The sequence below is a fragment of the Sinocyclocheilus grahami genome, unplaced genomic scaffold (genome assembly GCF_001515645.1).
Source record: "Sinocyclocheilus grahami isolate Dianchi unplaced genomic scaffold, SAMN03320097.WGS_v1.1 scaffold51.1, whole genome shotgun sequence".
In the NCBI taxonomy this organism is placed as follows: domain Eukaryota; kingdom Metazoa; phylum Chordata; class Actinopteri; order Cypriniformes; family Cyprinidae; genus Sinocyclocheilus; species Sinocyclocheilus grahami.
In genome coordinates this window covers 437360-465038 of record NW_015505230.1, presented here as the reverse complement: position 1 = coordinate 465038, position 27679 = coordinate 437360, and the positions used below count along the sequence as shown (strand labels likewise).

Sequence of the window (27679 nt, the reverse complement as noted above, 5' to 3'; positions counted from 1 at the left end):
GGCTAATTATAAGAATCAAAAGTAAACCAAACTTACCTAAACAACACCAATAGTCAGATGTACAATTAAATAGCAGCATATTGCAACATCAGAAGAGGCAATGATCTTCATTCAATTTCTTTGCTAACACAATACTTTCGTCCTCAGCTCTACAGCTCTGTTGAGTTTGGCCGTCGATGGCAGCTCGTTCACGAACAGGTGGCGCCCAATCGATTCTACTGGTAAGCTCTCTGTGTGATTTCTTCTGCTGCATGTGGAACATCAATCATTTGAGCTTCTGCATTCAGTGTCTGATAAAAGAATAAACCAAAGAACACAGATTGTTGTTCAATCCTGATGTGATCTTCCCCACTGTGTTCCACCACCAACGCTTTCTCGGGGTTTACGTCCAAAGCTTAGAAGCTCTTTAATGAATGTTATCATTAGACCTTGTTACTGAGTCAAAGTCTGCATTTGCAATGTTGCAAATGATTTAGTCATTAAGAAAGATTGTTCAGCTTGATCAGGATGGCTAATAGATGTCTAGACTGTGGTGATTAAAGAGACCTGTTGAGAAATAAATTCTAAATTCGATTCGATTTTATGTTTTCTCTGGTCTCAAGTGGACAAGCTGGAATGAACTGAAAGGCATTTTAACTGAAGGTACCTGAACAATCTTGGGTGTGAATCAGGTAAAACAAAATTAATACTGATATGCTTGCATTGCCTGGTTATAACGCTCTCTTTTTTGCTGTGGGTTATACTGGGAAATTACTGCTAACTGTTAAATAAGCAATATCACAAGCCTAATTTAAATATAATGGGAGCGTGTTTGCACTGAAAAAAAAAATGGGAATGACTTTAAACACATCACCATGTCTGTCACCATGTCAACTGACGGGTTTCCGAAAGTTAAAATCCCATTAATTTTCTCCATAGTGGAATTGATTGTGAACGATAATTTACCTTTAAAGACAGACTTAAATGAACTACAAGGTTGTTAATCAGTCATCAGTCATGAATGGATGAAATTGACTTTTGTATCTGTGAGTGCTTCAAAAGCAACTCAGATCTGATGCGGCTCATTTCTAGCCTAATACCCAAAGTCTTGGTGGAACTGAACAGGTCAGAACTCCTTTACCTTCACCATCACAATGATCTGAAATTGAAACCGTAACAATTTTTCTTTGAAATGGAACTGTTCTTGTGAGTAAGGAAGGTTGTAGTATAATGACATTTAACTGAAGGTACCTGAACAATCTTGGGTGTGAATCAGGTAAAACAAAATTAACACTGATATGCTTGCATTGCCTGGTTATAACGCTCTCTTTTTTGCTGTGGGTTATACTGGGAAATTACTGCTAACTGTTAAATAAGCAATATCACAAGCCTAATTTAAATATAATGGGAGCGTGTTTGCACTGAAAAAAAAATGGGAATGACTTTAAACACATCACCATGTCTGTCACCATGTCAACTGACGGGTTTCCGAAAGTTAAAATCCCATTAATTTTCTCCATAGTGGAATTGATTGTGAACGATAATTTACCTTTAAAGACAGACTTAAATGAACTACAAGGTTGTTAATCAGTCATCAGCCCACATGCTGTCAACATGAGAAGGGCTTACTTTTAATGATGTCAGGATATGCTCCTTGCTTCTGTTCAAAAGCACAGATAGATGGAGATGGAAATGGAGGCTTAACAGGATAGAGTGTTCTGATGGTACTTTCTCGACTTAACCCGCATTGCTCCTTTGGGAGGCTAACATCTTTTAGCCGACACAAAAAAGCCAATGCCCTTATTTTGACCCATCTTTTGTTGCATGGAAACACAAAGGATTTTCGTTTTCCAAAGCTTATTTTATAAAATATTGTTTTTTATTTCCTTTGGGCTCTCCAGGTCTAAACTGGGCCTTGATAAAGAGCCAGGCCTGATTCACCTTGAGACCAGCATCTCAGAAACCCGTAAGTCTGAATAGCGTCCCTGGACGTGCTTTGATTACATTTCAAGAAGCTATCATTCAAAAACGGCACAAGGCAACACTTGGAGGGTTCAAAATAGGCTTCACATTAAAATGCAAAATGGACAGTTCTGCTCCAGCAAATCCATCTTTCCGTATTAGTCATCAGTAATTAACATTAATGAAGAAACATACCGCACAAATTGAGTTTGTCTTTTGTTTGTTGAACCTGTATTTCTGTTGATTGGCAGACAGAAAGAGAAACTACACGTGGCAGTTCTGTTGTACATGGTCCCCCAAAACAGTCAATTTGAATGAGGTTTTCTTAGACTGTTTGAAGTTAATATACAAGGACAATTAGGGAGGCCAGGTACAATTGTAATATTTTTTTTTTAAATAACATGTTCTTTGTTAACTTAAAGACTACTAGAGATCTTCCTCTCATGGTAAAAATTTAATTTAAATGTGTTGATAGTAACAGTACAAATATTGAAAAATGTTAGATGTCAATTGTGGTTATGTACTGGGTAAAAAAAAACAGAAAGACAATTTGTGTAGGTTTTACTTTGAAACAGTTGTTAGAAAATAATAATTACAAATTAACGGCAAGCAACATATTGAATTAAATCTGACATTTTGAAGTAGAAATACTAGGGTTGGAACGGTTCAACTTATGGTTCGGCTTGTATCACGGTTTCGGTATGCTTCGGTATGTGCTATGTTTACGCAAAAACTATACTGTCAAATTAAAATAAAGGAAATAAGAATAATCTATCTAACTACAAGCACCAGCACAAATAAATACAATAGAGTAAAGATACAAATAAAATAAACAATGATTTTCAGTTTTTTTTAGGTAGGTCTAACATTAGTTTTTAGGTACAGAAATTGAATAAAGTAATGAAATGTAAAACAGCATTGCATATTTGACTGTATAAATTAAAAATGTATCTTTATTAAAGTTACAAAAGCTATTCAATCAAGAGCAGTGAGTGATTTCTTTGTTGTTGCTGTTTGATTAATATTAAGAAACTTTTGTCACTTTAAGACAGTGTTTCTCAACCCTGGTCCTGAGCGCCCCCCAACACTGCACATTTTGTATGTCTCCCTTATCTGACACCCATTTCAGGTCCTGGAGTTTCTTTTAATGAGCTAATGAGTTGGTGTGTTTGATTAGGGAGACACACAAAATGTGCAGTGCTAGGGCGCGCCCAGGACCAGGGTTGAGAAACACTGCTTTAAGAGAATGATACAGTACGTTCAGCCGGCTAATCTATCTAACTACAAGCACCAGCACAAATAAATACAATAGAGTAAAGATACAAATAAAATAAACAATGATTTTCAGTTTTTTTTAGGTAGGTCTAACATTAGTTTTTAGGTACAGAAATTGAATAAAGTAATGAAATGTAAAACAGCATTGCATATTTGACTGTATAAATTAAAAATGTATCTTTATTAAAGTTACAAAAGCTATTCAATCAAGAGCAGTGAGTGATTTCTTTGTTGTTGCTGTTTGATTAATATTAAGAAAGTGATTCACTTTAAGAGAATGCACTGATACAGTATGTTCAACTGGCTATGTCTGCTATAGGATACTAACCAAGATGGGCATTTTGACATCATTTTTGTGTGAATTTGTCCATTTAAACAATTCTTCAGAGAGAGCTTAATATTTGTCGGCTATGTCTGCTACAGGATACTTACCAAGATGGGCATTTTGACATAATTTTTGTGTGAATTTGTCCATTTAAACAATTCTTCAGAGAGAGCTTAATATTTGCGCGCGTTCTGAGGCCCGGGTTTGCATGCTTCGGATGAGCGCTCGCACAAATCTTCTCACTGTGCACACAAGCTTACGTCCTCTGGCTCTTAAATGTTAAAACTGGCAAAGCTTAAATGAGTTTAGCTTAAACAGATATCCGCGTGTGCTGTTTAGGTCTCACCTGTGCGCGCGCACTATCAGCACCCGGGTGATGACGGAATAAATGCTCATATTCCAGCATACGGCATTCGCATTGAATAAGAGCAAAGTCCCTTTAAGGCAAGTCATGTCACTCGGCGGCCATCTTTGAAACGCGTCTCGGGCATGCAAGTGCAACTCCTATCTCTTTGAATGGGGAATTATCAAATTCTCCAAAACTGTTCGCAAAGCTTACGATTAAATTTCACATTTGAAATCACCAATGAAATCTGACAACAACTGTATCATAAGTGTTGTTTATTTTGCTCAAATAGCATTTAAAAAAAGCTTATTTCTCAAGCCAGACCAGCCAGTGCGCATGCGCAGTCCTAGGCGCACGACTGTTTCTATAGCAACCGGGACTTCTAACGGCAGCTGCAGTGACGCGCTGACTTTACTGATTAGCGATTGGCTCTTTTCCTCAGAAGGCGTGGCTTCGTTCGATAGAGCGGCCATATTTAGTCTTGCATTTTTCCCCGTTCAAAACTATACGAGTGACATGTCTTGGGTATTCTATAGTCTTTGACAAGAGTGAATGGTTTGTCCACGGTTTTTTTTCATCGCTGTTGTTGTAATGTATTGGGAAGCCAGAATGTGCATCCATCAACAGAAACATATATTAGCCGAACCCTGTTTAGTTTACGTGTTATTTATAGCAAACCATATTTCAGATGCGTTGTCAGATTTAAGTTGAACCGTGGTCCTAGCGCATGCCGAACCGTGTGTGGAGAACTGTACGGTTCTATTTTTTTCCGCAAACCGTTCCACCCCTAAGAAATACTAAAGTAGTATTTTACTTTTATTTGCAACTTTGTGTTACAACTGCCCTCACTGTGCCCACATATATTAATACTATAAAAGAACCCCTTAAACTAGTGATATCAATATTTGATTTAATATTTACAGTTATCAATATCAATATTACTATTATCTCTTTATCAGTCAGTCTGTCTTTCTGAAAATCAAATATACCTTCATCTTTGTCTGCCGTTTGTCCTGCTGTTGTTACAGAGGCTCTTTATATCACATGCAAGCTTCAGAACTGCACAGATGCCAACAAGGGCAAACCTTTTCCTGGATACATCGACCCCAACTCCTTGGTGGTCCAAGATGAGTATGTGTTTGTTCAGGTGAGCCATTTACAGAGGGGAAACGTTTGACTAGTATGGCTGTAGCAATAATTATTTTTCTTATGATGTGGCATTGATATTATAAATCCTGGTCTTGATAATTAAGCATTTCCCATAGTTCAATATATTCAATTATTCAACAATACTTAAGTATATTATGTATATATTTTTTATTTGAGTGCAAACTTTATTTATTAACTTTACTTTATCATTATTATTATTTTTTATTTAAGTCAAGTACCTTCATTTTAATGACATTCTGTTATACGTATGCACATTTCCAAATGATTTCATGGGACAGATATTTTCCTTTAAAAGCACACACAACCAACCAGTTTATTTTAAAAACACAAACGTAAGGCTAGAATTCACTACATGACTTTTGCCCAGATTTTTGCCCCAGTTTACAGTCTAAACTGTAGCTAGATGCCGAAAGTCAGAGCCAGTCTGCAGATTTGAGTTAACAGATGTCATAAAATAATCGCATAGTCTATGATGGACACGGTCTCTGATTTTTTTTTTTTTTAGCTTCAGACTATGAATCCATCCAGTCGGAGGATATCCAACATGTTTAATATTTTTAAACACATATTGTTTTAATTTACAAAGTCAGCAAGTGTGGGACGCTGTGTTTTGAAATCTGTTCAGATGTTAAAAGTTGCGTAGTGTGTTCCAGCTTTAAGTTTAAACTCTTGTAGTAGTGTCCTTTATTGCTGTTCAGGACACATCTGGATGAATGCTATATATATATATATATATATATATATATACACACACACACACTACAGTTCAAAAGTTTGATGATGGTGAGATTGTTGCAATGTTTTTTAAATAATCTCTTGTACTGACTAAGCCACATTTATTTGATCAAAACTGAATATATTTTAAAATGTATTTTTTCCTGTGATGATAAAGCTGAATTTTCATCATCATTACTCAAGTCTCCAGTGTCACATGATCTGTGATTTAGCTGATGTACTAAATATTTTTTTTCTTATTTTTATCTATGTTAAAAAGAGTTGGGATGCTTAATATTTTGTGGAATTATTTCAGGATTTTCAGAATGCTTTAATGAACATAAAGTTAAAAAAACAAAAAAAAACGCTTTTATTTAAATTAGAAATCATTTTCTATCTTGATGCCTTTAGTGTCACTTTTGATCAATTTAATATGTCCTTGCTGGATAAAAGTGTTCATCCATCCATTCATTCATATGCATCATTTTCAAATGATTTCTTATACAAAACTGAAGTCATGTAACTATGCTGGGCAACTTAGTGCATCAATTATAGCCCACTATTCTAAAACATTCCTTGTCAGTTTTATAGACTTCTTTATTGACTTGTTTATACCAACATCTGGATAATGCCGGAGGCAGAATATTCTTTTGTCAAATAAATCACAGAGATCTGTTTTATGAAATGTCTTTTCCTTTTTCCCCAGGATCTGCATGTGATCAGTACAGATGAGAATCGGGTCGTGGCGGCAGTTCAAGAGTGGAACCAGAATGACACTTACAACCTGTATGTGTCAGAGGCCGGAGGCATTTATTACACACTGGCTTTGGAGAACGTCATGAGCAGTATGGGACCAGAGGGAAATGTCATGATAGATCTATATGAGGTAACTCTCTCTGTAAAACACAACAGTGTCATTTATTTTCCACACTGTACAGATGTGTGTTGATTCAATATCACTGTTTCATGTTCCCATTTCTCTGGATATTAAAAGCATGATCATATTGAATGCACTAAGTAATGCTAATTGAGTGTAGTGTTAATTGATTTAATAGCAGTGCTAATTAATTAAGGAATTCATTACAGGACTATCAGTGGGTTATCTAAACAAGGAGCAGTTAGGAACGCAGAATATTCTCTGTGCATCTAAATCTATCACTATAGGGAGAAAGCTTGGACACAATGTTAAATATGATAACAGATTTTGTATCACATTAAAGTGCAAAATCTCTTTCTTCAGTATTTCAATTAATGTGTTATATATATATATATATGTATATATGTATATGTACATATGTATAGTTATTCACATGATCCTTCAGAAATTCTTCTAATATGCCGATTTGATGCTAAGTTAGTTTTCATTATCATTGGTGCTCAGTTATTAATAATGTTTTTTTTAATTATTATTATCAATGTTAAAAAAATATATATTAAAAAAAAAAATAATAATAAATAAATAAAAGTTTTTGCTGCTTAATATTTATTTGGGGGAAAAAAATCCCCCAGGATTCTTTGATGAATAGAAAGTTCAATGAACAGCTTTATTTGAAACAGAAATCTTTTGTAACATAATAAATAACTTTACTGTCACTTTTGGTCAATTTTGGTAAAACATTTTTTTTTTTTCAAGACTACAAACAACTAAATGGATTTAAAATTTAAATCTAAAAACTATTTTGCAGCCTTGTCTGAACAAAACCTGTTTACTTTTTCTGATCTACAATTGGTTGACCTTTTCAGCATTTAACTCTGATCAATGTCTTTCCAAATACCTGTGTGCTACAAGATACCTTACAATTTCAGAGCAGGCAGGGCTTTGGAGTGCTGTTATTTCACAAGTTTTTATAATACTACAAATTGGTCTGATAGCACTGCTCGTGTACAAAGGCACCGCCGGAGTGAAGCCAATGATTAGAGTTTGGGTGTAGATGGCTCGTCTCTTTGAAGAATACCCCAGATCTCTATTCATACACCTCAGGATGGAACAGCACATGCAGCCACGCATTGCATCAGAGGCCAGCAGGTGTCAAGCTATCTCCTGATCAAATAATTAAACTGTTGATGATAGCAACCCCCATAAAATCACATTCGGCCTTCGGATAGGCTGAAGAGTCCAGTGACTTGATTGAGGTCGCCACCTCTATGTAACATATGCTAAAATCTCAGCCGTCGGCTAGATTGAAATATTCATCAATTATATAATAGTCAGTGCCCTCCGAGGCCCATCCAGGGCTGCCTCTCCTCCTCTCTAGTGCTTCCTGGTCCTGAAGAGATGTCACTTCTGTTCAAGACGGACATGGATTACCTTCTCATTTCCTTACATACTCCCATTCCACTCCAATAGATCTTACCAGGAACTGCAATATGTACGGAGCTTTTTAGAAGTTCACTTGGCTGGGTTGTGCCACAGTGACACAAAGTAATAAATGCATCACAGGCTTTTGTTTGTTTTTGTTTTTTTCTGTAGGAGGAAATGGTGAAACTTTGGAGATGTAATTATTAGTGATTTATCTCTTCCTCATTATGTTGTTTATGTTCCTTTCCCTAGGTGGCAGGAATAAAAGGCATGTTCTTGGCCAATAAGAAGCTAAATAATGAGGTGAAGACATACATAACCTATAACAAAGGCCGCGACTGGAGGCTCCTGCAGGCTCCCTCAGCTGATCTCAGAGGAAATAGAATCCATTGCATGCTGGTGAGTAGATGTGTGGGAAAACAACAAGAGACAGACACGTCCAAAGCTAGCCGTATAATATTTGACATTCATAGATTAGCTTTATGAGGTCAGTGTACTTTCACAATGACTAACTTGTCAGATTTTAGCTTTTGAAGCATTAATCAAAGATGGGTGTTTCTTCAACGACAGTTACTTTACTGTATGTCCCAGGGTTTGATTTGTATAAAACAAACAGATTTCAACTTTTTTTATTATTTTGTTATAAGAAGATCACATTAAAACTCTTTTTAATTAATTCTTTTTTTCAAACCTTCATCATTTATTTTATGCTTCTTTTCAAATTCTGCTTGTTTTGTTGCCTCTTTGATTTAGCCCTAACCCAGGCTTTCAATCTAGAAAATTCATGATAGAATATGAATCCTTTGGTTATGTGAACAAAGAGTGTAAAATCATTTTCATTCATTGAAATAAAATTAAAAGATTAAGCTTTTATGGCTTGGAAAATAACTGAAATTAAAGTCAAATTAAAGTAGAGGAACAAAATGACTGACATAAAACATTAATTGAAGTTAAATACAAATATCTACAAAAAAAACTAAAACTAATGAAATATCTTAAAAGCACATAACAAAATTACTGAGTAAATGAAAAATAAAAATATAAAAAGCTATTTCAAAATATGAATGCATACTATAATAATAATGTATAAATAATGCTACAATAACACAGTTTGAGACGCATTGGAAATGTTCCTGTGATGCAAGTTCAATGATGGACATGAAATTAAACTAGTAAAGGTGTGAAAGCTCTGTTTTGAGAGTTTATTTGAGAAAAAAACTCTCAAATGTGTTGTTGAAGTAACACTGTTACATATGGTCATACTTGATGATATTTTGCACAATTTTGCACAATAGCTCCATAATAATAATAATAATCAGCATCATCATCATAATAATTATAATAATAATAATAAAAGTAATAAGTTGATAATATGCCAACAGAACGTGCATTCCTGTGGACACGGGTGTTTGGAATAGGTCTACATAATCAGTGCTGCTTGTCATTTCAAATGACAAGACATATATTTCATTCCGTGGAGATAGTATCCATCCCCGGTGAATGGCCTCCACAATCCTAGTCCCCCCACCCCCCCAAAATGCAAACAAAAATAATTACCCTTTGATAAACTCAACTAATTAATGGTCCCACTGTTGGCCTTGCCTTCACCATCCATTACAGAGCTATTTGTTAGAAAATGTCAAAGTTTTAATAAACCCCTAAACAACCCTTGCAACATGTGCTTACCATTGGCATTTCCAGACTTATAATGAGAATTGTGTCACTAAAGGTTATTCCAATCAAAATTAATGTTGTGAGGGAAAAAAAAGTAATGAGCCTTTGCTGTTATGGGATTTTTAAAACGGGATTTTATTTAAGCCCAAGCACAATGACGGTTACTGGAGGCCACACACTGGGAGGTGTGCCGATTTTGAGACCCCACTTGAGCAAGATAATTGTTTGTGTTGCTTCTAGCCGTACTGTTCTCTGCATCTTCACCTGCAAGTGTCTGCAAACCCGTACACATCTGGAAATATAGCCAGCAGAGAGTCGGTCCCTGGAATCATAGTGGCATCAGGTGAGTTTGGGTAAAAGGACTGATGATATAATTTAGAGAGAAATCTACCAGGGAAGAAGAAGAAAATTCTGTACATATAATGCAGAGTGATCTTATTTGTAAAGAGTAAATGTACTTTACTGTTTAAAATTTTAGGGGTGGTAAGATTTAAAAAAAATTTTTTTTTTAAAGCCTCTTATGCTGATGCATTTAATTAAAAATACAGTAAAAATAGATATTGTGATATATTAAATTAAACGAATATTAATATATTTTTAAATATAATTTATTCCTGTAATTTTCAGCATCATTACTCCAGTCTTCAGTGTCACTTGATCCTTCAGAAATCATTCTGATATGCTGATTTGATCCTCAAGAAATATTTTTATTTTTATCATCAATGTTGAGAACAGTTGTGCTGTTGTTCTAATAAACAGCATTTATTAGAAATATTTCATGAATACATACATACATACATACATAAAAGTATAAGATTTCAAAAGAACCTTACGTTCTAAATCTAAATAAATAAAAACACATCTAAAATAAATCTTATAAATCTAATAGGCTGATTTGATGCATACGATTTTTTTTTAAATTGTCATTATTATTGGCATATTATTTAGTGGAAACTGTGATAGATTTTTTTTTTAAGTAAATAATAAAAGTATTCATTTCATACAAAAAATCTTACTGACCCCAACCTTTTATTGATTTTCTTTTGTATATTGAAAATATAAAATACAGTATAATTTAAAACAAACACTTTTATTTGTGTACACATTTTGTCAAATTTAATAGTATTATTAATACTTAATACTATCTATCTTTACACATATTTCTTTTATGTTGTTTCATTAACTCTGGTTACTTTACTTTACTTAATTTTGGAACTGCCTTAATAAAAAAATGTGCCTGAAATATATCAGTCCATTTTTGGATCCTCCTTTAATCTTTAAAGAAACATTTCAAAGTTGACAAGACACTTGTAAAAAAAATTTTTTTAAAAAGATTAATAAAACGGAATACTCAAGGATTATTTGTATTTTGGTTTTGGTTACAGACAGGTAGAAAAACCTGTCTACATGACAGGTACTGGAAGAAGAAAATACTTTTTAAAGTGTGTTGTTCCCATATTCTTCCTTAAATCCCTGACATCAGTTCATTTTTTTTTGTCCTGGAACTCCAAAGTGAAACATATTTAAATTCCTTTTATCTTGAGCGCTTATGACACTCTCATTGTTGAAGACGTTCATTTTGCGCTTGTGGAGTGCAGGCATCTGGATATGGACTATAAACAAGATTAGTGTCGCGCTAGCATGAACAAATGGAAATGCTAAGTGCTACTCTTGAGATTAGCGGCAGAGAGTCTTTAGAGTGTTCTTATTATTCTCTCTCCATCATCTTCTGTTTTCACAACCGACTAACTCTTCCACCACTTCAAACTTCAAATGTTTATTTTCTAAGATTGAAAGCGCTTGTCACTTTTTCATTTTACTCCTTCAGGCTTGTGTCTTCTGCAACGTTCACCGACTATATTGCCTCTGGATGCACGCAGATGAAATATAAATGTCTTGGCACTGTAACTATCTGGATAAGTATTCCTAGGAGGAGACCGACTATTAGATATTAGGCTCTAAATTGACGTTAGGTTGATTGATTTGATGGTAGAAGGGTTGTGGGGATGGCACAGACTTTCCTGAGTAGCTTAGCTTATTAGATAGAGAGGTTTTCCAGAACTCCTGGTTACCTCACAGGGTCAGACGCTGATTTCATTACATATGATGTATTTTCTAGTGTAAATATCTTTCTATCTATCATCTATCTATCTATCTATCTATCTATCTATCTATCTATCTATCTATCTATCTATCTATCTATCTATCTATCTATCTATCTATCTATCTATCTATCTATCTATCATCTGTTTTTCTGTCTATCCATCGATTCATCTTTCTATCCATCAATCCATCCACCCACCCACTCACCCACCCATCCATCTATCTTTCTGTCCGTCCATCCATCCATTGATCTATCCTTCTATCTTTCCATCCATCCATTTATCCATCCATCTTTTTGTCCATCCATCCATCCATCCATCCATCCGTTGATCTATCTATTGATATTTTTGTCCATCCATCCATCCATCCATCCATCTTTCTGTCCATCCACCCTTCCATCTATCCGTCCATCCATCCATCAATCCATCCATCCATCCATCCATCCATCTTTCTGTCCATCCATCCATCATCATCATTAGATTGTTTTTCATTGAAATACTTTTTTTCTTACATAAGAGTTAGTCTGTCACAGAATACTGCACACACTACAGTGTTGTGTGAAAAAGCAAAAGAGAGAGCATATGATCTTGTGTCGCAATCATATTCTATTCTGTCCCACAAATAATGTGCTGACCTTGTATTTTACAGTCCAAAAAACATGCATTTTCTAACCTTCGCACTAATCTAGTCAACATTAGTAATCACAAATTAGGAAATCTAGTCATTGTGGGTAAACGAGAAATACAAATTTGGACAAAATCCATAAAGCACTTGCCAGCTTTTGGAATGAAGTATGAATGACTTTTGTGACGAGAAAAGGCACAATGCACTCAATCTTCATATTCATATAGCTTTAGTTATCAACTCTCTATCTGCTTCAGTAAGCATGACTGTAATTGTTCTGCTCTTCTCTCCTTAGGTTCAATTGGCGCAGAGTTAACGAGCAGCAATGTTAGCATGTTCATCACATCCGACGCTGGAAACACGTGGCGGCAGGTGACTCTGACCATGGGGGGTGTTCAGCCAGATGGGGGTGGGCAGTAATTTCAGCATTGATGCATATCTTTGAGCGGATTAATCCATGTGCTGCGTTTCAGAGCCGATAATCAAATGACACCTTCAGAGAAAACTAAATTCAATGACATATATGATGCCCGTGGGTGCATGTTTGATGATGCAATTTAAATTTATGGGGCCAGCTGTCTAATTAAAAATGGAGAGCTCAAATAATTAAGAGAAAATTGATGTGGCAAAAAGTTAAAGCATGCTGGGTAGGGCACGGGTTTTATGTCATATATCTTGTCAGTAAGAATTACAATCACTGGGATTTGAGAAATAGCATTATTTCAAGGACAGCAGACCTGTGGTTGCCAGCTTCCATCTAATCAAATTGAAAGCCTTCCCAAGAAGAGTAAAGGATATGAAATATTGTCATAACTCAGCCAATCTGACATTATGGATGAAAATAACTCAGGAACATATGTAACAATGCCCTGAGCAGAATAACATAATATAAATTTTTTTTTGTTGGCACTAAACCAACAAACCCACAATGATTATTTCAGAACTGCGCAGTCCTTATTTATCATAGATTTATGTTGATCAGAGCAACTGGGGGTCAGATACATTTCTCAATTATAATGACTCTAGTGTGGCTTTTGGTTGATCCAACTTTTCCAGTGTGTTCACAGCCAAAGGAAAACAAAACAGACCCCGCACAGTATCCCGCTAACATAAACACTAGCCTCGTAATCATTTGTCCATGAAGTACTTAAGCCAATCAGATGGTGTTTTTCCTCCACTTTAACAGACTTGCACATGCTAAATGCTTGAACCCCCAAGGCCTAAACTCAACAGGAATTCATATGAGCAAGAATTCACAGCACATACAGTGCAGTTATCAGTGCTCTGGGGCAAACAAATGATAACTGCTAATGAGGGCCTCAATTTTCAGTTCAACTTTGCAGTAGGTCAACCTAGCATCTGGCTGAATTTTCCTCTGTAAGGCAATTTCTTGTTTCATACATGTTTACAACTACTAGCAGTTCTGTAATGGTGACTGGAAAGGGTAATTTTTTTATTATTATATGCTTGCGTGTACTCTCAGAAGAAAAGGTACAAAAGCTGTCACTGGGGCAGAACCTTTTTAAAAGGTACATTTCTGCACCATATGTATCTCTAAAGAGTGGAAAATAGTAACTTATAGGTACTTATTAGTACCTAAATTGTAAGTTTTAGTACCTAAATGGTGCAATTTAGTACCCTTTTGAAAAGGTACTGCCCCAGCGATAGTTTTTGAACTTTTTTTTTCTTTTTTCTGAGAGTGTAGTTTAATTTTATTTTAATAATAAGCACTTTAAGAAATAATGGTAAATTGATTACACAACAGCAAGAAGATTTACAGGATGGAATCACACTTGGAAATACAAAGGTTTAATTTAGCCTTTGCATTGGGTGACAAGTGGGTCTCAGCTTTAAGTCAAGTCACCTTTATTTATATAACGCTTTTAACAATACAGATTGTGTCAAAGCAACTGAACAGCATTAATTAGGAAAATAGTGTCAATAATGCAAAATGACAATAGTAAACACTCATTTTTCAGTTAGTTCATCATTGAATTCAGTGATGTCAACATCCAGCTCAGTTTAAATAGTATCTTTTCAATCATGTCAACGATATCGCTGGAAATGAAGTGTCCCCAACTAAGCAAGCCAGAGGCGACAGCGGAAAGGAACCAAAACTCCATCGGTGACAGAATGGAGAAAAAACCTTGGGAGAAACCAGGCTCAGTCGGGGGGCCAGTTCTCCTCTGACCAGACGAACCAGCAGTACGGAAAAATCAATTTAAGACGTAATAAAACAGACGATGAATAATATTAACAGCAATTATTATATGATGCAATAAAACTTATAGCAAAATGTGGTAGTTCTGTAAGTTGTTTCAGGGTTGGCATCATCTGAGGTCCTCTGAGGGGTTGCATCATCTCTTCTCAGGTGTTCTGGATCCAGACTGAAGCTTGTGTAAATCCTAGTTACAAAAAACAGAGAAACAAATACAAACATAGTTAGCGTAGCTGCTGTTCCAACCAAGCAAAATTGATTTGTTTAACCCAAACTAAAGAAATTAATAATGTGCATTTTTATTAGATATAACTGCAGTACAAGATTATGAGATGCATTATTTGAATGCTTGGCCAAAGAGATGTGTCTTTAATCTAGATTTAAACAGAAAGAGTGTGTCTGAACCCCGAACGTTATCAGGAAGGCTATTCCAGAGTTTGGGAGCCAAATGCGAAAAAGCTCTACCTCCTTTAGTGGACTTTGCTATCCTAGGTACTACCAAAAGTCCAGAATTTTGTGACCTTAGGGAGCGTGATGGATTGTAGCGTGGTAGAAGACTAGTTAGGTGCGCAGCTTTACTCTTTCGAAGTTTTATATTTGCAATTTCCAGTTTTTATCATTTTATCAAACAGGATTGAATGCTTTAAAGGGGTCATATGATGCTTTTTTAAATATAATTGTTTTGTGTATTTGGTGTAACAGAATATGTTGACATGCTTTAATGTTCAAAAAACACATTATTCTTCAAATACTGTACATTATTGTAAGTCCTCTATGCCCCGCCTCTCTCAAACGCTTCGTTTTCTACAAAGTCCCTCCTTCCAACAAGCACAGTCTGCTCTGATTGGCCAGCTGACCCAGTGCATTCTGATTGGCCGAACACCGCAAGCACTCGTCGGAAATGTAACGCCCCTTACCATAATCGTGAGCTTCATCTTTCAAAATAAATGTAAAGACAGAGCCCGAAAGGGGAACAGAGTCTCGATAGCAAAGTCAGAATTACCTCCTCTCCTAGGTTCACGAAATGGTCGTCCATAAAATGCATTGCTGTTCTGTTGTAAGCAATCTTAAAGATTCCTAAATGCATCTACTTTCTGAAGGTCAAATAAAGTGCTTTTGCGTTTGCCTAGAAACACACAGCGTCTCCTTGACCAGGCGAGGAAACGCTCATAGCGGTTACTGAAACCACGCCTTCTTTCTTTGCGTGCACATTTGGGCGGCATTATGCAAATATTTCCACATAGTGAGGTAGATATGTGGGGGCGTGTTAGAACGAGCCGTTTTAGGGGGGTGTGGCAGAGTCTTAACTTTGATAAAGAATCTCTTTGGTTTTGAGACCAGTCTTTGCAACTTCAGGGATCTTATCTATGCACAATCAGCTTGTAACACTCCAAAGAGAAAGAAAAACTTGAAATCGCATCATATGACCCCTTTAAAATGAGACAAACCAACTAATATAATAAAATCTCATTGATATTTTCATTAATATCATTGCTGTTGTTTTCCCTCTAAAATGGTGTCAAAAATGACATTAAGGTCACAGGAAATACCTATAAACTGATTACCAATTAAATTAATACTCCCAAGAAAACATGTAAAACATATTTGAATTAAAAGAAAAGCATGAAAAATTGTACAATATTTCTAAATTTCTAAATTGCCTTGTTTTTCATTTTAGAAGTTATCATGCTGGTGGCATGACAAAAATGACAAAAAAAACCCATGTTCAATAAATTGTGATAAACTAAAAACTATTTTTATATTATATAAAGTTTTATATTTTCTGTAGTCTTTTAATAATGGGAATTTCAAAATGAGCAGAACAGCGCATAATTTATACATTTATTGAATTACTTGTTTACTTATTTATATGTGTATTTATTCATATTGGACATCTTGGACATAAACACCCATGCTCATATTTTCCGAATGTTTAAACGTTAAACTATGTCTGTCTGTTCCAGATATTTGACGAAGAGTACAGTGTGCTGTATCTGGATCAAGGCGGGGCTTTAGTGGCAATTAGACACACCCCTCTTCCCATCAGGCACCTCTGGTAATGCTGCCCCAATATCATTACTAATATTTCATGCGTATGTTCGTAAAAAGATGAGTCAATGCAATCGCACCGAGCTGACTCACACAACCACGGGGAGTGTGAACGTTCTCATTAAACCCAGTAGACTGTGTAATACTTTTGTCTAGTAATCTAGATTAAATGTCGGAAAGGTGTCGGAAAGTCTTGTTTGAATTATTTGCCAGCTGTGTGTGGAAATGCAATCTTTTCTACACTGTATTATAGTTTCAGGTGTGTGCTGCTGGTTTCTATGCAGGTTGAGCTTTGATGAGGGGAGGGTATGGAACAAATACAGTTTCACTTCATCACCCCTGTTCGTGGACGGCGTCTTGGGCGAACCAGGCGAGGAAACGCTCATAATGACGTAAGTATGATGAATATTCAGTAGTGATACATTTTGATTGTTCTGGAATGGGAAAATGGTGCTTGTTGAAATATGGTTTATGTTATGAACACTGTAAACCCTAAGAATCTGAATGTCCTCAAAGGACAGAACAGCTTTTTAGACATGCATACTAACATAAAAATATTAGTACCATTTAATCTAGCTAGAAAATTATATATAGAGGGGTGTTAACATAACTGATGATATTCAGAGAGTTAAACGACTTGGCACAAGCTGATTGGTTCATGCTGCATATGCAGCCAATGAGCTTACTGCCTTGCTGGCTAGCATTCACTAGAGATTCCTGCAGCACATTCATTTATAATTTTATAATAAATTATATTGTATAACTAAAATAACTTTATTGTAAACAATTGAGTTTGTATCTCATAATTGCATCATGTACTTATGACTTTACATCTCAGTCTCTACTTTATTTTTCATAATTGTCACAGTGTGACTATATCTTATTTTAAGCTCTGTGACAATTACATGTTTTACTTTTATAAGAATAAATGGTTATTTGTAAAAAAAAAAAAAAAAAAAAAAAAAAAGTGAGTATAAAATGCTCAGTGCTTTGCTTGATGATGCTTGGTGATAAAAATAAAGCAATTAATGATAAACCAAGTGATTTATTTTTAGACCTTCCAGTAATGAATCACCTATTTAAAAAGAGGAATCAATAAAACCATCAAGCCAGTTCTGATTTTACATCATCCTGAATTCAGCACAGCCTAAAATTATTTTGAGAAGTATTTCATGAAGTTTTCCTTTGTAGGATATTCCTAGATATTTTCTGCCATCTTTCTGACAGGCCCTAAAAGTGTCACACTGTTCTTGAGTGTCAGACTTTCTCAATGTGAGTTTCAGACTTTTGTTGACAGTTTGACGCAGGTTTCCACTGATGGGGTTTGACTTGGATAACATTGCTAAGCATTTCCTTTCCCTGTCCACTCTACATCTTTCTAATCATTAGAGTCACCGCGCTCTGGATATGCCACTGCTCGCCAGACATACAGTGGCTGATGTTGTGCCTTTGTTTGCAGGATCTTCGGTCATGTCAGTCACCGCTCAGAATGGCAGCTGGTAAAGATAGACTTCAGGTCTATCTTTAACAGAAGATGCGTCGAGTCTGACTATGTGCCGTGGGATTTACATGACCAGGTGAGAAATCATTGTATTATTATAACATGTATCTGAATATTTGCCTAAATACTTGTTTCACACAGTGTTGTATGTTGATCTCTTTAAAGAAGAAAGAAAATGTGTAATTGTTCAAAATAAATAAATAAATAAATAATGAATGCTTTATATGATGTAACAAACATAAAAAACATAAAATTTTCACAAACTTTCCAATATTTTCTTTTATTTCATTATTTTTAATAGTATTATATTCCATTAAATTAGACATGTTTTCATAGAATCAGGTATTTTAGCATCACTGAGATCCTGTTTTTTTTTATTAATATTTTGAATTAGTTTTTGCTTTTATATTTTCTGTTTTAAATAAAGTTTTAGTAACTTTGTTGTGTGTTTTTGTAATTGTTATGTCCGTTCAGTTTTTAATATACCATGAATTAAGTAATGCATTTTGACAAAAGCATAAACCTAATGTCAGACTTGTTTAAAAGAAAAAACAAAAAAACAATATGACCTAATGGAAAGATCAAAAAAGTTTTCATATTGAATTTATATAATCTGAAATCTCAAGTTTGCAAACTGTAATGTGTGTCACTGTCGCCAACAACAAACAACTTTTAAGCTTTGATTAAAGGTACAAGGGTAGTATTTTCTGGAAAAGAAAACAAAAAAAAGGATTGCTCCAAGTTCACTCGGGCTCCGTTTTTGACAATCCTCTGTAAACGAATCTTAATGGCTTCCCCCGTCTGCGCGTCCTGAAGCGCTTGATCAGCGCCACAGCTCTCCCGACAACAATGTCCAGCAAAACATCCGAATAGTAGAAATCCGGTGAAATATCGGGTGGTGTGTACTTCCGAATGTCCAGCAATTCGTCTCTGGTGAAACTGATTTCAGGGATATAACTAAAGACAGGACAAACTAACAAAAACATAAAAACAACTGCAGAGCACGCCACGGAGGCAGCCATAAGCGTCGGCGCCATTGTGCATTCATTAATGTCCTTAACTCAACTTCTATACTGCATCTCAAGCCTTAAAATTAAGAGAGCCCAGTCTTGATCAGATACCTTTCTGCTTTGTCTGGTCTTTCCAGCATAATAAACCCTCCAGTGAGGCCTGACACTTTAGATTGCACTAAAGAGTGTGCCACATTGGCTTCCTGTTGTTTGAAACTTATGAGATTCCTTTCTAACCGGCCCTGACGTGCTTTTTCAGGGTCTGCTGCCGAGGCTATTTGAACAGGCTATTTAAATAATATATGCCAGAAGTCAAGTGTCCTCTCACAGGAGGATAATAGCACAAAACTAAAATAAAATCGCAGTATTTGGAGCACTAATTTGAAGGAAGCATGTTAACAAAAGACTAGGCAAAAATTTTTATTGCAAGATATATGAAATGTGAGTGAGAAGGCTGGAACCCTGAAATCTTTGATAAAATGAACCCCACAGAGTTCGGATGTGAGATATTAAATATGGAACAACCAAGTACATTGAGTGGAATTATTATAAATTTTTTTTTGTCTTTGTTTTCTCTCGTCTTCTTTCCAGTCTCTTATTTTTTTTTTCTTTTTATAAATTCATTGTGATGTGCACATGCTTTGTTGTAATGAATTCATGTGAGAACTCAAATAAACCTGAATGAGAACACCATATGCCAACTTTATGTAGAAAATATTTTGTGTGTGTGTGTGTGTGTGTATATGTATATGTTGAAATCCTCCTTACAGGGTGAACGCTGCCTCATGGGAGTCAAAAGAGTTTACCAAAAGCTGAGGCCTATAGCAAGGTGTGTTATGGGTAAAATCTACTCTGTCACAACGATTTCCGAGCCATGTGACTGCACTGAGTCGGACTTTGAGTGGTAAGCAAACAAACATTTTTCTTCTAAGATTCAAGCTCTATTCTAAAACTTTGATAACTACAGACTGCACTAACAAAGTGATATGCCAGTATGAAAAACCACAGCAAAATAGTTGATTTTTAATTGTATTCATTTTTTTAATTATCTGATATATATATATATATATATATACATATCACTCAAATGTTTGGTGTAATTTTATTTCATTTTATTTTAAGAACACATTTTAAAAGCTTAGTTCACCCAAAAATGAAAATCAGCCCATAAATTACTCACCCTCAAGTCATCCTAGGTGTATGACTTTCTTCTTTCAGACGAATCCAGTCAGAGTTATATTAAAAATGGTCTTTGATCTTTCAAGCTGTTTAATGGCACTCAGCGGGTGTTGCAGTTCATGACTCCAAAAGAAGTTAAATAAAAAGCGCCCATCCTTAATAAAAAAGTGTCTCACACAGCTCCGGGGGGTGAACAAAGGCCTTCTGTAGCGAATTGATGCGTTTTTGTAAGAAAAATAACCCTATTTAAAACATAATAATCAATTTAGTAAGTAAAAAGTAAGCTAAAGTAAGGAAACTTTGCTTCCTTTTCTCCTGTAAACAAACGTTGGTTTTCACGAGACTCACCGGCGCATGCGCAATGCCGACATCTTACATCATCCTCCCGGAGCTGCTTCTGTGTACAACTGTTGGCGCAAACTAGATTAAAGTGATTATTACATTTTGAATATGGATATTTTTCGTACAAAAATGCATCGATTCGCTACAGGAGGCCTTTGTTCACCCCCCGGAGCTGTGTGAGAGACTTTTTTTTTATGCATGGGCACTTTTTATTTAACTTCTTTTGGACTGATGAATTGCAACACCTGCTGACTGCCATTAAACAGCTTGAAAGATCAAAGACAATTTTTAATATAACTCCAACTGGATTTGCCTGAAAGAAGAAAGTCATATACACCTAGAATGACTTGAAGGTGAGTAATTTATGGACTAATTTTCCTTTTTGGGTGAACTAACCCTTTAATTCAGCAATAATGCATTTAATTGATCAAAAGTGACAGTAAATACATTTATAATGTTATAATTTAATTTAAAATAAATGCTGTTCTTTTGATCTTTCTATTCAATCGATGCTTGAGGATTAGGCATTTAGAATGATATATAGTTTGTCAAGATTAATTTTGTCCTGTTTCATTTAATCTATTCATAAACACTGACACATGCAAACAGAGTGTTCAGTGTGCCAGCGTCCAGGTGCGGGTTAACAGGTTAAAGAATTCCAAAAAAAAAAAATAATAATAAAGCAGCTTCTACACAAATTAAGCTGTTTTCAACATTAATAATATGAAGAAATGCTTTGTAAACACCAGAACAGCAAATTAGAATGATTTCTGAAGAATCATGTAACATTGAAGCCTGGAGTAATGACTGGAATAAATTACATTAAAAAAAAATGTTCAAATAGATATCAGTTATTTTAAAATTTAATAATATTAGTTTTTTATCAGATAAATGCAGCCTTGGTGAACAAAATAAACTTCATTCAAAATTTTTTTTTTAAAAATGACCCCAAACAATTCAGCAATAATGCATTTAATTGATCAAAAGTGACAGTAAATACATTTATAATGTTATAATTTAATTTAAAATAAATGCTGTTCTTTTGATCTTTCTATTCAATCGATGCTTGAGGATTAGGCATTTAGAATGATATATAGTTTGTCAAGATTAATTTTGTCCTGTTTCATTTAATCTATTCATAAACACTGACACATGCAAACAGAGTGTTCAGTGTGCCAGCGTCCAGGTGCGGGTTAACAGGTTAAAGAATTCCAAAAAAAAAAAAAATAATAAAGCAGCTTCTACACAAATTAAGCTGTTTTCAACATTAATAATATGAAGAAATGCTTTGTAAACACCAGAACAGCAAATTAGAATGATTTCTGAAGAATCATGTAACATTGAAGCCTGGAGTAATGACTGGAATAAATTACATTAAAAAAAAATGTTCAAATAGATATCAGTAATTTTAAAATTTAATAATATTAGTTTTTTATCAGATAAATGCAGCCTTGGTGAACAAAATAAACTTCATTCAAATTTTTTTTTTTAAAAATGACCCCAAACTTTTGAATTGTATGCATGTCAACAGTTGTCTCTTTAGAAATTATAGAAGAAATATCTGAAACAAAGTTCACACTTAAATGAAACATGACTGAGAACTCCATTAAGTCTCTCTAGAAGAGCTCTCTAAAAGAGCAACTTTTGAGCAATGACATTTTTTTCTAGGTAGTGTTGCAGCCAATGTCCTGTCTGCAAGACACATGCTAAAAGGGTTGAAGGGCTTGTGAATTAAGTTGGGGCTAGTCCTCACCAGATTATTTTTCAGAAGAGTTGCAGTAATTTTCTTAAAGATCTTTGCTAAGTGTAAACTAGTCAAGCTGAGTGAAGACTATATGGAAATAGACATGTGTTACTTCTTGAAAATCACAGCTACTCAATAGTACTGTTCTCTCCGTCTGTCACTACCCTCTCTTCTGTAGTATTTCATGCCCCACGCTTTGTGGCTTAAACCCTCCATTTGTATTCCTAACACTCTTTTCTTGTCATGTAAATGTGGCCTTTCTCCTTATTTTTCCCTGAATTATCAAAGTTATTAATGTCACTGTTCTGGAAAGTCCCAAACGTGCAGGCCCCTTGAGGCCGTATGGAACAAAGTGTGAAAGTTGGAGCATTAACAACAAATAAGACACTCCAAGCTTTCAAATGAACCCATATATGGGCTGATACCATATAAGGAAGGCTATGTAAATGAAGCATAACCATTTTTAACGGGATTTTGGACCCATATCCGGGTCTGCAGAGTTTAAGTGGTTTTAATCAGGGAGTGAAACGCTGTGTGTTAACCAACACAAGCTGCCTACATCTGTGTAGCATGTCATGGTAATTAGTGTCATTTGTTTTCTTGATTGGGGTGTTGAGTTGCCTTGACAAACAACTTTGGCTTGTATTGTCTAATGGTTAGGTCTAAAAATAAATGAATAAATAAAAAATGTAGATGTCAAAATTATTTTTGGAAGTATTTTTATGCTGACAAAGATTTTCATGCATTTGAATACAAAGATATCTCTCTCTCTCTTTCTCTCTCTCTCTCTCTCTCTCTCTCTCTCTCTCTCTGGGTTAGTTATTTGTTAAATGTTAACATGAAAGCGAGATGCTAGCACTGCTGGATACTATGCAATTTTTTATAAATTGTTAGAAATTAAAAATGATATGACTGCAAAGAAATACTAAATCTTTAAAGCATGTAATGAGCATAAAGACTTTTCTTGACTTGCCAGTATACTGAAAAAGATTTAGTCCATTTCATTAAGTATAATGTGGGTGACACTTAGACTTTTGCTTTAAATACCTATTATTCCTGACAGCTAATATAATTATTTCCATATAAAAGTGAGGATTATTCATGTTAATGAATGTGAAGATTGGCATTCTAACTTTAATATTATGATTTTTTAAGTCTTTCTCAATGCAAGTATTTTACAGTTGGCAAATATCAGTGTTTACTTTACCAAAAATACACTGAAAAATTTTTTTTAAATTGGTGTGGGATTTACTTACACAATTTTCACTCAGAAATTGCTAGTAAATTTCACAAATAATTTCAAAGAAATGTCAAAGTAACACACTGAATTAGACTACATTTTGAAGCAGGAAAACTTAAATTGTATTCTCTTATAAAATGTATTTAATATTTATTTACAAATTAAACAAATCTTTTTATTTATTTATTATTATTATTATTTAATGGTATAGCAGGGAGTTGACTGAGTTATGAAAGACAAATGTTAAAATAAAAGAAATGCCTTTTTCAGACCAATGGGATTCTGGCTCAGCGCTGTGAGATCTGGGTTGACAACTGTGTTAAACTGGCTAAACACGAAAGTCAAGAAGTAGAGACCTCATGGGCGTTTATGGTTTTTTTCACAGTGATTATGGCTTCGAGAGAAGAGCTAATGGGAAATGTACTCCGGCATTCTGGTTCCTCTCCTCCTCCATGTCTCGGACCTGTACTACAGAACACACGTTCCTCAACAGCACTGGGTGAGGTCTCATGTGACGCATGCATCTGTCTATTAAAAGTGATTATCCAATGTTCTCATTTAGATAGCTAAGTCAACGTGTATGTGTTTGTTCGTAAGATTTTCAATTAAACATGTTCGCCATCTGTATTCTCAAATGATTTTAATGCAGGACTCATTTCAAATGTTGTGTGTCTTTTCCCTGTTACAGCTAAGCAGACTAATGAATTTCAGTGTTGCCAACTGGTCATTTTGTATTGTAGGTTCAGAATAGGTTTATAAATGTGTGTCATTTGAATGAATGTCATGCGTATGTGTGTGTGTGTGTGTGTGTGTGTGCAGGTACAGAAAGGTGGTGTCTAATAACTGCACTGGAGGGGTGATGGAGCAGTACACGGCTCGTAGGCAGCTATGCCCTAGCCAGGCCCCTCGCGGCCTCCACTTAGTGACCAGCGAAGGGAAGCTAACGGCGACTCTTGCCAGCAACGTCACCTTCCTCGTCTTCCTGGAGGAGGTATAGAAAGATCCAGTGTTTCCTGCACTGCTTTCAGTGACAAACATACATTGACATACATGATATTTTGGGAAATTTGAGTTTGCAGTCTGAGCAGATAAAACAACTGCAAGAAAACACATCTTTCCCACTGAGTGCTAATGATAACTAGTAATTTTTATCAGTGTGAATTCCTATGAAAATTCCTATGTTCAGAAAGACTCACAAACTAAAGAGTGGTTTTAATTCCTCTGACAAATCCATCACTGGATATTATAATCGTAATAAATTATATAATTACATTTGTAATATGCATATTACTATGGTAACACTTTAGTTTAGGGACCAATTCTACTAGTTGCTTATTAGCATGCATATTACTAGTATATTGGCTGTTTATTAATACTTACAAAGTACATATTAATGCCATTTTCTTAAGCTTACCCCATACCTAAATTTAACAACTACATTGTTAATTATTGAAAACCAGCAAATTACAAGTTTATTGAGGGATAAAGTCATAGTTATTAGTGAAAATCGGTCCCTAAACTAAAGTGTAACCATCTACTGCTAACCCCCAAAGAACAGAGATAACCCTCATCCACCATAAACTGGGCATTGTAAGCTTGAGGTCTTGAGAAATCATGACAGACCATCTTGCCTGCACAAGAGCAATGTTTTCCCATGGTAGATCAAGCGCTCTGGGACAGACAAGATGTCTTCCAAAGCAGATGAACTGACAGCTGAATGAATCGTACACAGAGCTTTGCCAGTATTGTAGTCAGGAACAGTTTTGCTTTCTGCCTAAAAAAGGGAAAAATTCTCAGATATTACAGAAAGTTACAGAAAGAACATTTGTTCAGCAGCCTGGTTGTGTTTTTTAGCTAGACTCAATGATGTTGTTACCCTTTTTTCCCAGGGTGATGGATCGAAAACCAGCATAATGGTGGATTTCGGCGACGGAAATGCTTTCACCTACTCCAACGTGAGCTCTATCGAGGATGGCATTAAACACATCTACAAGAACGTGGGAATCTACCGAGTGTCAGCCACGGCGGAGAACAGTCTGGGCTCTGAAACGGTGCTCCTCTTCCTACACATTACGTGTAAGCCAAGACGTGGGAGGGCGAGTAACAATATGCACAATACAGACAGCCATATCGTATTCTGATTTAATATCCTTAATGTATTTTAAAGACCCACTGGGTCTGAGCACTCTGAACTCATTTATGCTTTATTGACCAGAAAAATCTAATTTGGCCTTGGTCGTATTGCACTCCACATTAAGCAATCTAGATTTCAAGCTTATAGCCTCTAACTGGTTCACGAGATTGGAATCATCCCTCTTAGTTATTGCCGACAGTAACTTCAGTGTATGATGAAGGTCCTCAGGAGACAAAATATCATCCAGGTCTGATAAACTTTACTTAATGCAATTTTTACAATTATGAATCAGTTATTTTTAGTCAATTAAAACCATACAGCACAATCAGTGCAGTCCAATCAATTCCAAACAAATGACTCTTTTGAACAATTATTTTAGGTGAATCAAACACAAAACAGTTTAGTCTTGTGTTGCTCATAAAACTCCTGAGACTTCATATGACTATATATATATATATATATATATATATACATATATGTATAAGGTACCTTATATATATAACGTATAAGGTAGTATTTTATAAAAAAATAGAAATAATTAAATAATAATTCAAGCAAGTTTTGGAGCCTTATTACACAACTATTTGGAATATTTCAATCTAATTCTCTTGATTCTTTATGGCAGAAAACAAACAGCATGCCTACATTAGTCCGATTCCCTAATGATTGAATCTTATGAGTCAGTTATTTTTAGTGAATCATAATACAGCACAACTGGTATAATCTGATTGCCAAACGGATGTCTCTTATGAAACAATTATTTTAAGTAAATTAAAACCATACAGTGTGAACCGTGTAACCCAACTGATTTCCAAACAAATGACTCTAATGAACGATTCCTTTAAGTGACTAACAGCATAGAACTGTTATGTTTGTTACGTTGTACTTAGAACTACTGAGACTTCTTATGACAATGGGCAGCATACATTGAGTAGCATTAAAAAAAAAAAAGTTACCACATTTGTTGCTTGTTTAATATTGTTGTTTAATGTATAGTTAATACCAATTATTGAATTGCCTTCATGCTGCCTCTACAGATTGAGAAGTCATTAAAAAGCATTGATTTCAGATGCACTTGCCCCTTAATGTTTTGAAGAGAGAGAAAGAAAAAAAAAAAGTGTGGTTGGTCATTTCACATGTTGGTCAAATGGCCTATTCCTGTCTGCATTGGTGGTTCTTGGCCAAAATATGGATTAGACTTTATGCCAACAATTTACAGACTTTTGAGCAGACAACTCTATCCTCTTATGTTTCAGTAATGTTGGAAGACGTTATTTTAACACATTCTACAAGCAGATGGCCTGAGTTTTTGTAGCTTTTTTTTAGTGGATGTTGTCACGGAATGCCAGGAGAAAACAAGGTAAGTTCCAAGTGCAGTTTATTTGAAAGTAACAACAGAACAAAAACGTTGCAAAAGGTAATCCAAAACCTGACCACAGAAAACACAAACTGAGAAGACAATACAATCAAGACGCCAATGACAGATAGAGAAGGCATGATATATATAGCTGGGATAATGCTTAGAGGGATTTCGGTCCAGAACCAGAACCCAGGGGGGCAACCAGGACGGAGCCAGAATCCTGTCAGGCAACATTGGTGGGACCGAAATCCCTCTCAGCAACTCAGGAGTACCTGAAAACAAGAGCAGAGAGAGTTTAGTCTCAGCGGACTCTGTGGGCTCCCGGAACGGAGCGGGCTCTGGAGTGGGCTCCCGGAACGGAGCGGGCTCTGGAGTGGGCTCCCGGAACGGAGCGGGCTCTGGAGTGGGCTCCCGGAACGGAGCGGGCTCTG

At 35.4% G+C, this 27679-nt stretch overlaps 1 protein-coding gene across 1 annotated transcript in view; it reads left to right on the top strand.

The window, feature by feature from the left end:
- The window catches only part of LOC107583214 (VPS10 domain-containing receptor SorCS1-like), a 166639-nt gene that overhangs the window by 125686 nt on the left and 13274 nt on the right, over window positions 1–27679 (top strand). Inside the window, exons 5-18 of the mRNA XM_016269365.1 lie at window positions 148–221; window positions 1881–1945; window positions 4916–5034; window positions 6478–6657; window positions 8323–8469; window positions 9985–10087; window positions 12767–12843; window positions 16654–16745; window positions 17023–17130; window positions 18198–18315; window positions 20020–20153; window positions 24140–24253; window positions 24574–24745; window positions 25644–25830. Of these exons, the coding sequence (XP_016124851.1) occupies window positions 148–221; window positions 1881–1945; window positions 4916–5034; window positions 6478–6657; window positions 8323–8469; window positions 9985–10087; window positions 12767–12843; window positions 16654–16745; window positions 17023–17130; window positions 18198–18315; window positions 20020–20153; window positions 24140–24253; window positions 24574–24745; window positions 25644–25830 (1690 nt within the window). The remainder of the gene's footprint in view (window positions 1–147; window positions 222–1880; window positions 1946–4915; window positions 5035–6477; window positions 6658–8322; window positions 8470–9984; window positions 10088–12766; window positions 12844–16653; window positions 16746–17022; window positions 17131–18197; window positions 18316–20019; window positions 20154–24139; window positions 24254–24573; window positions 24746–25643; window positions 25831–27679) is intronic.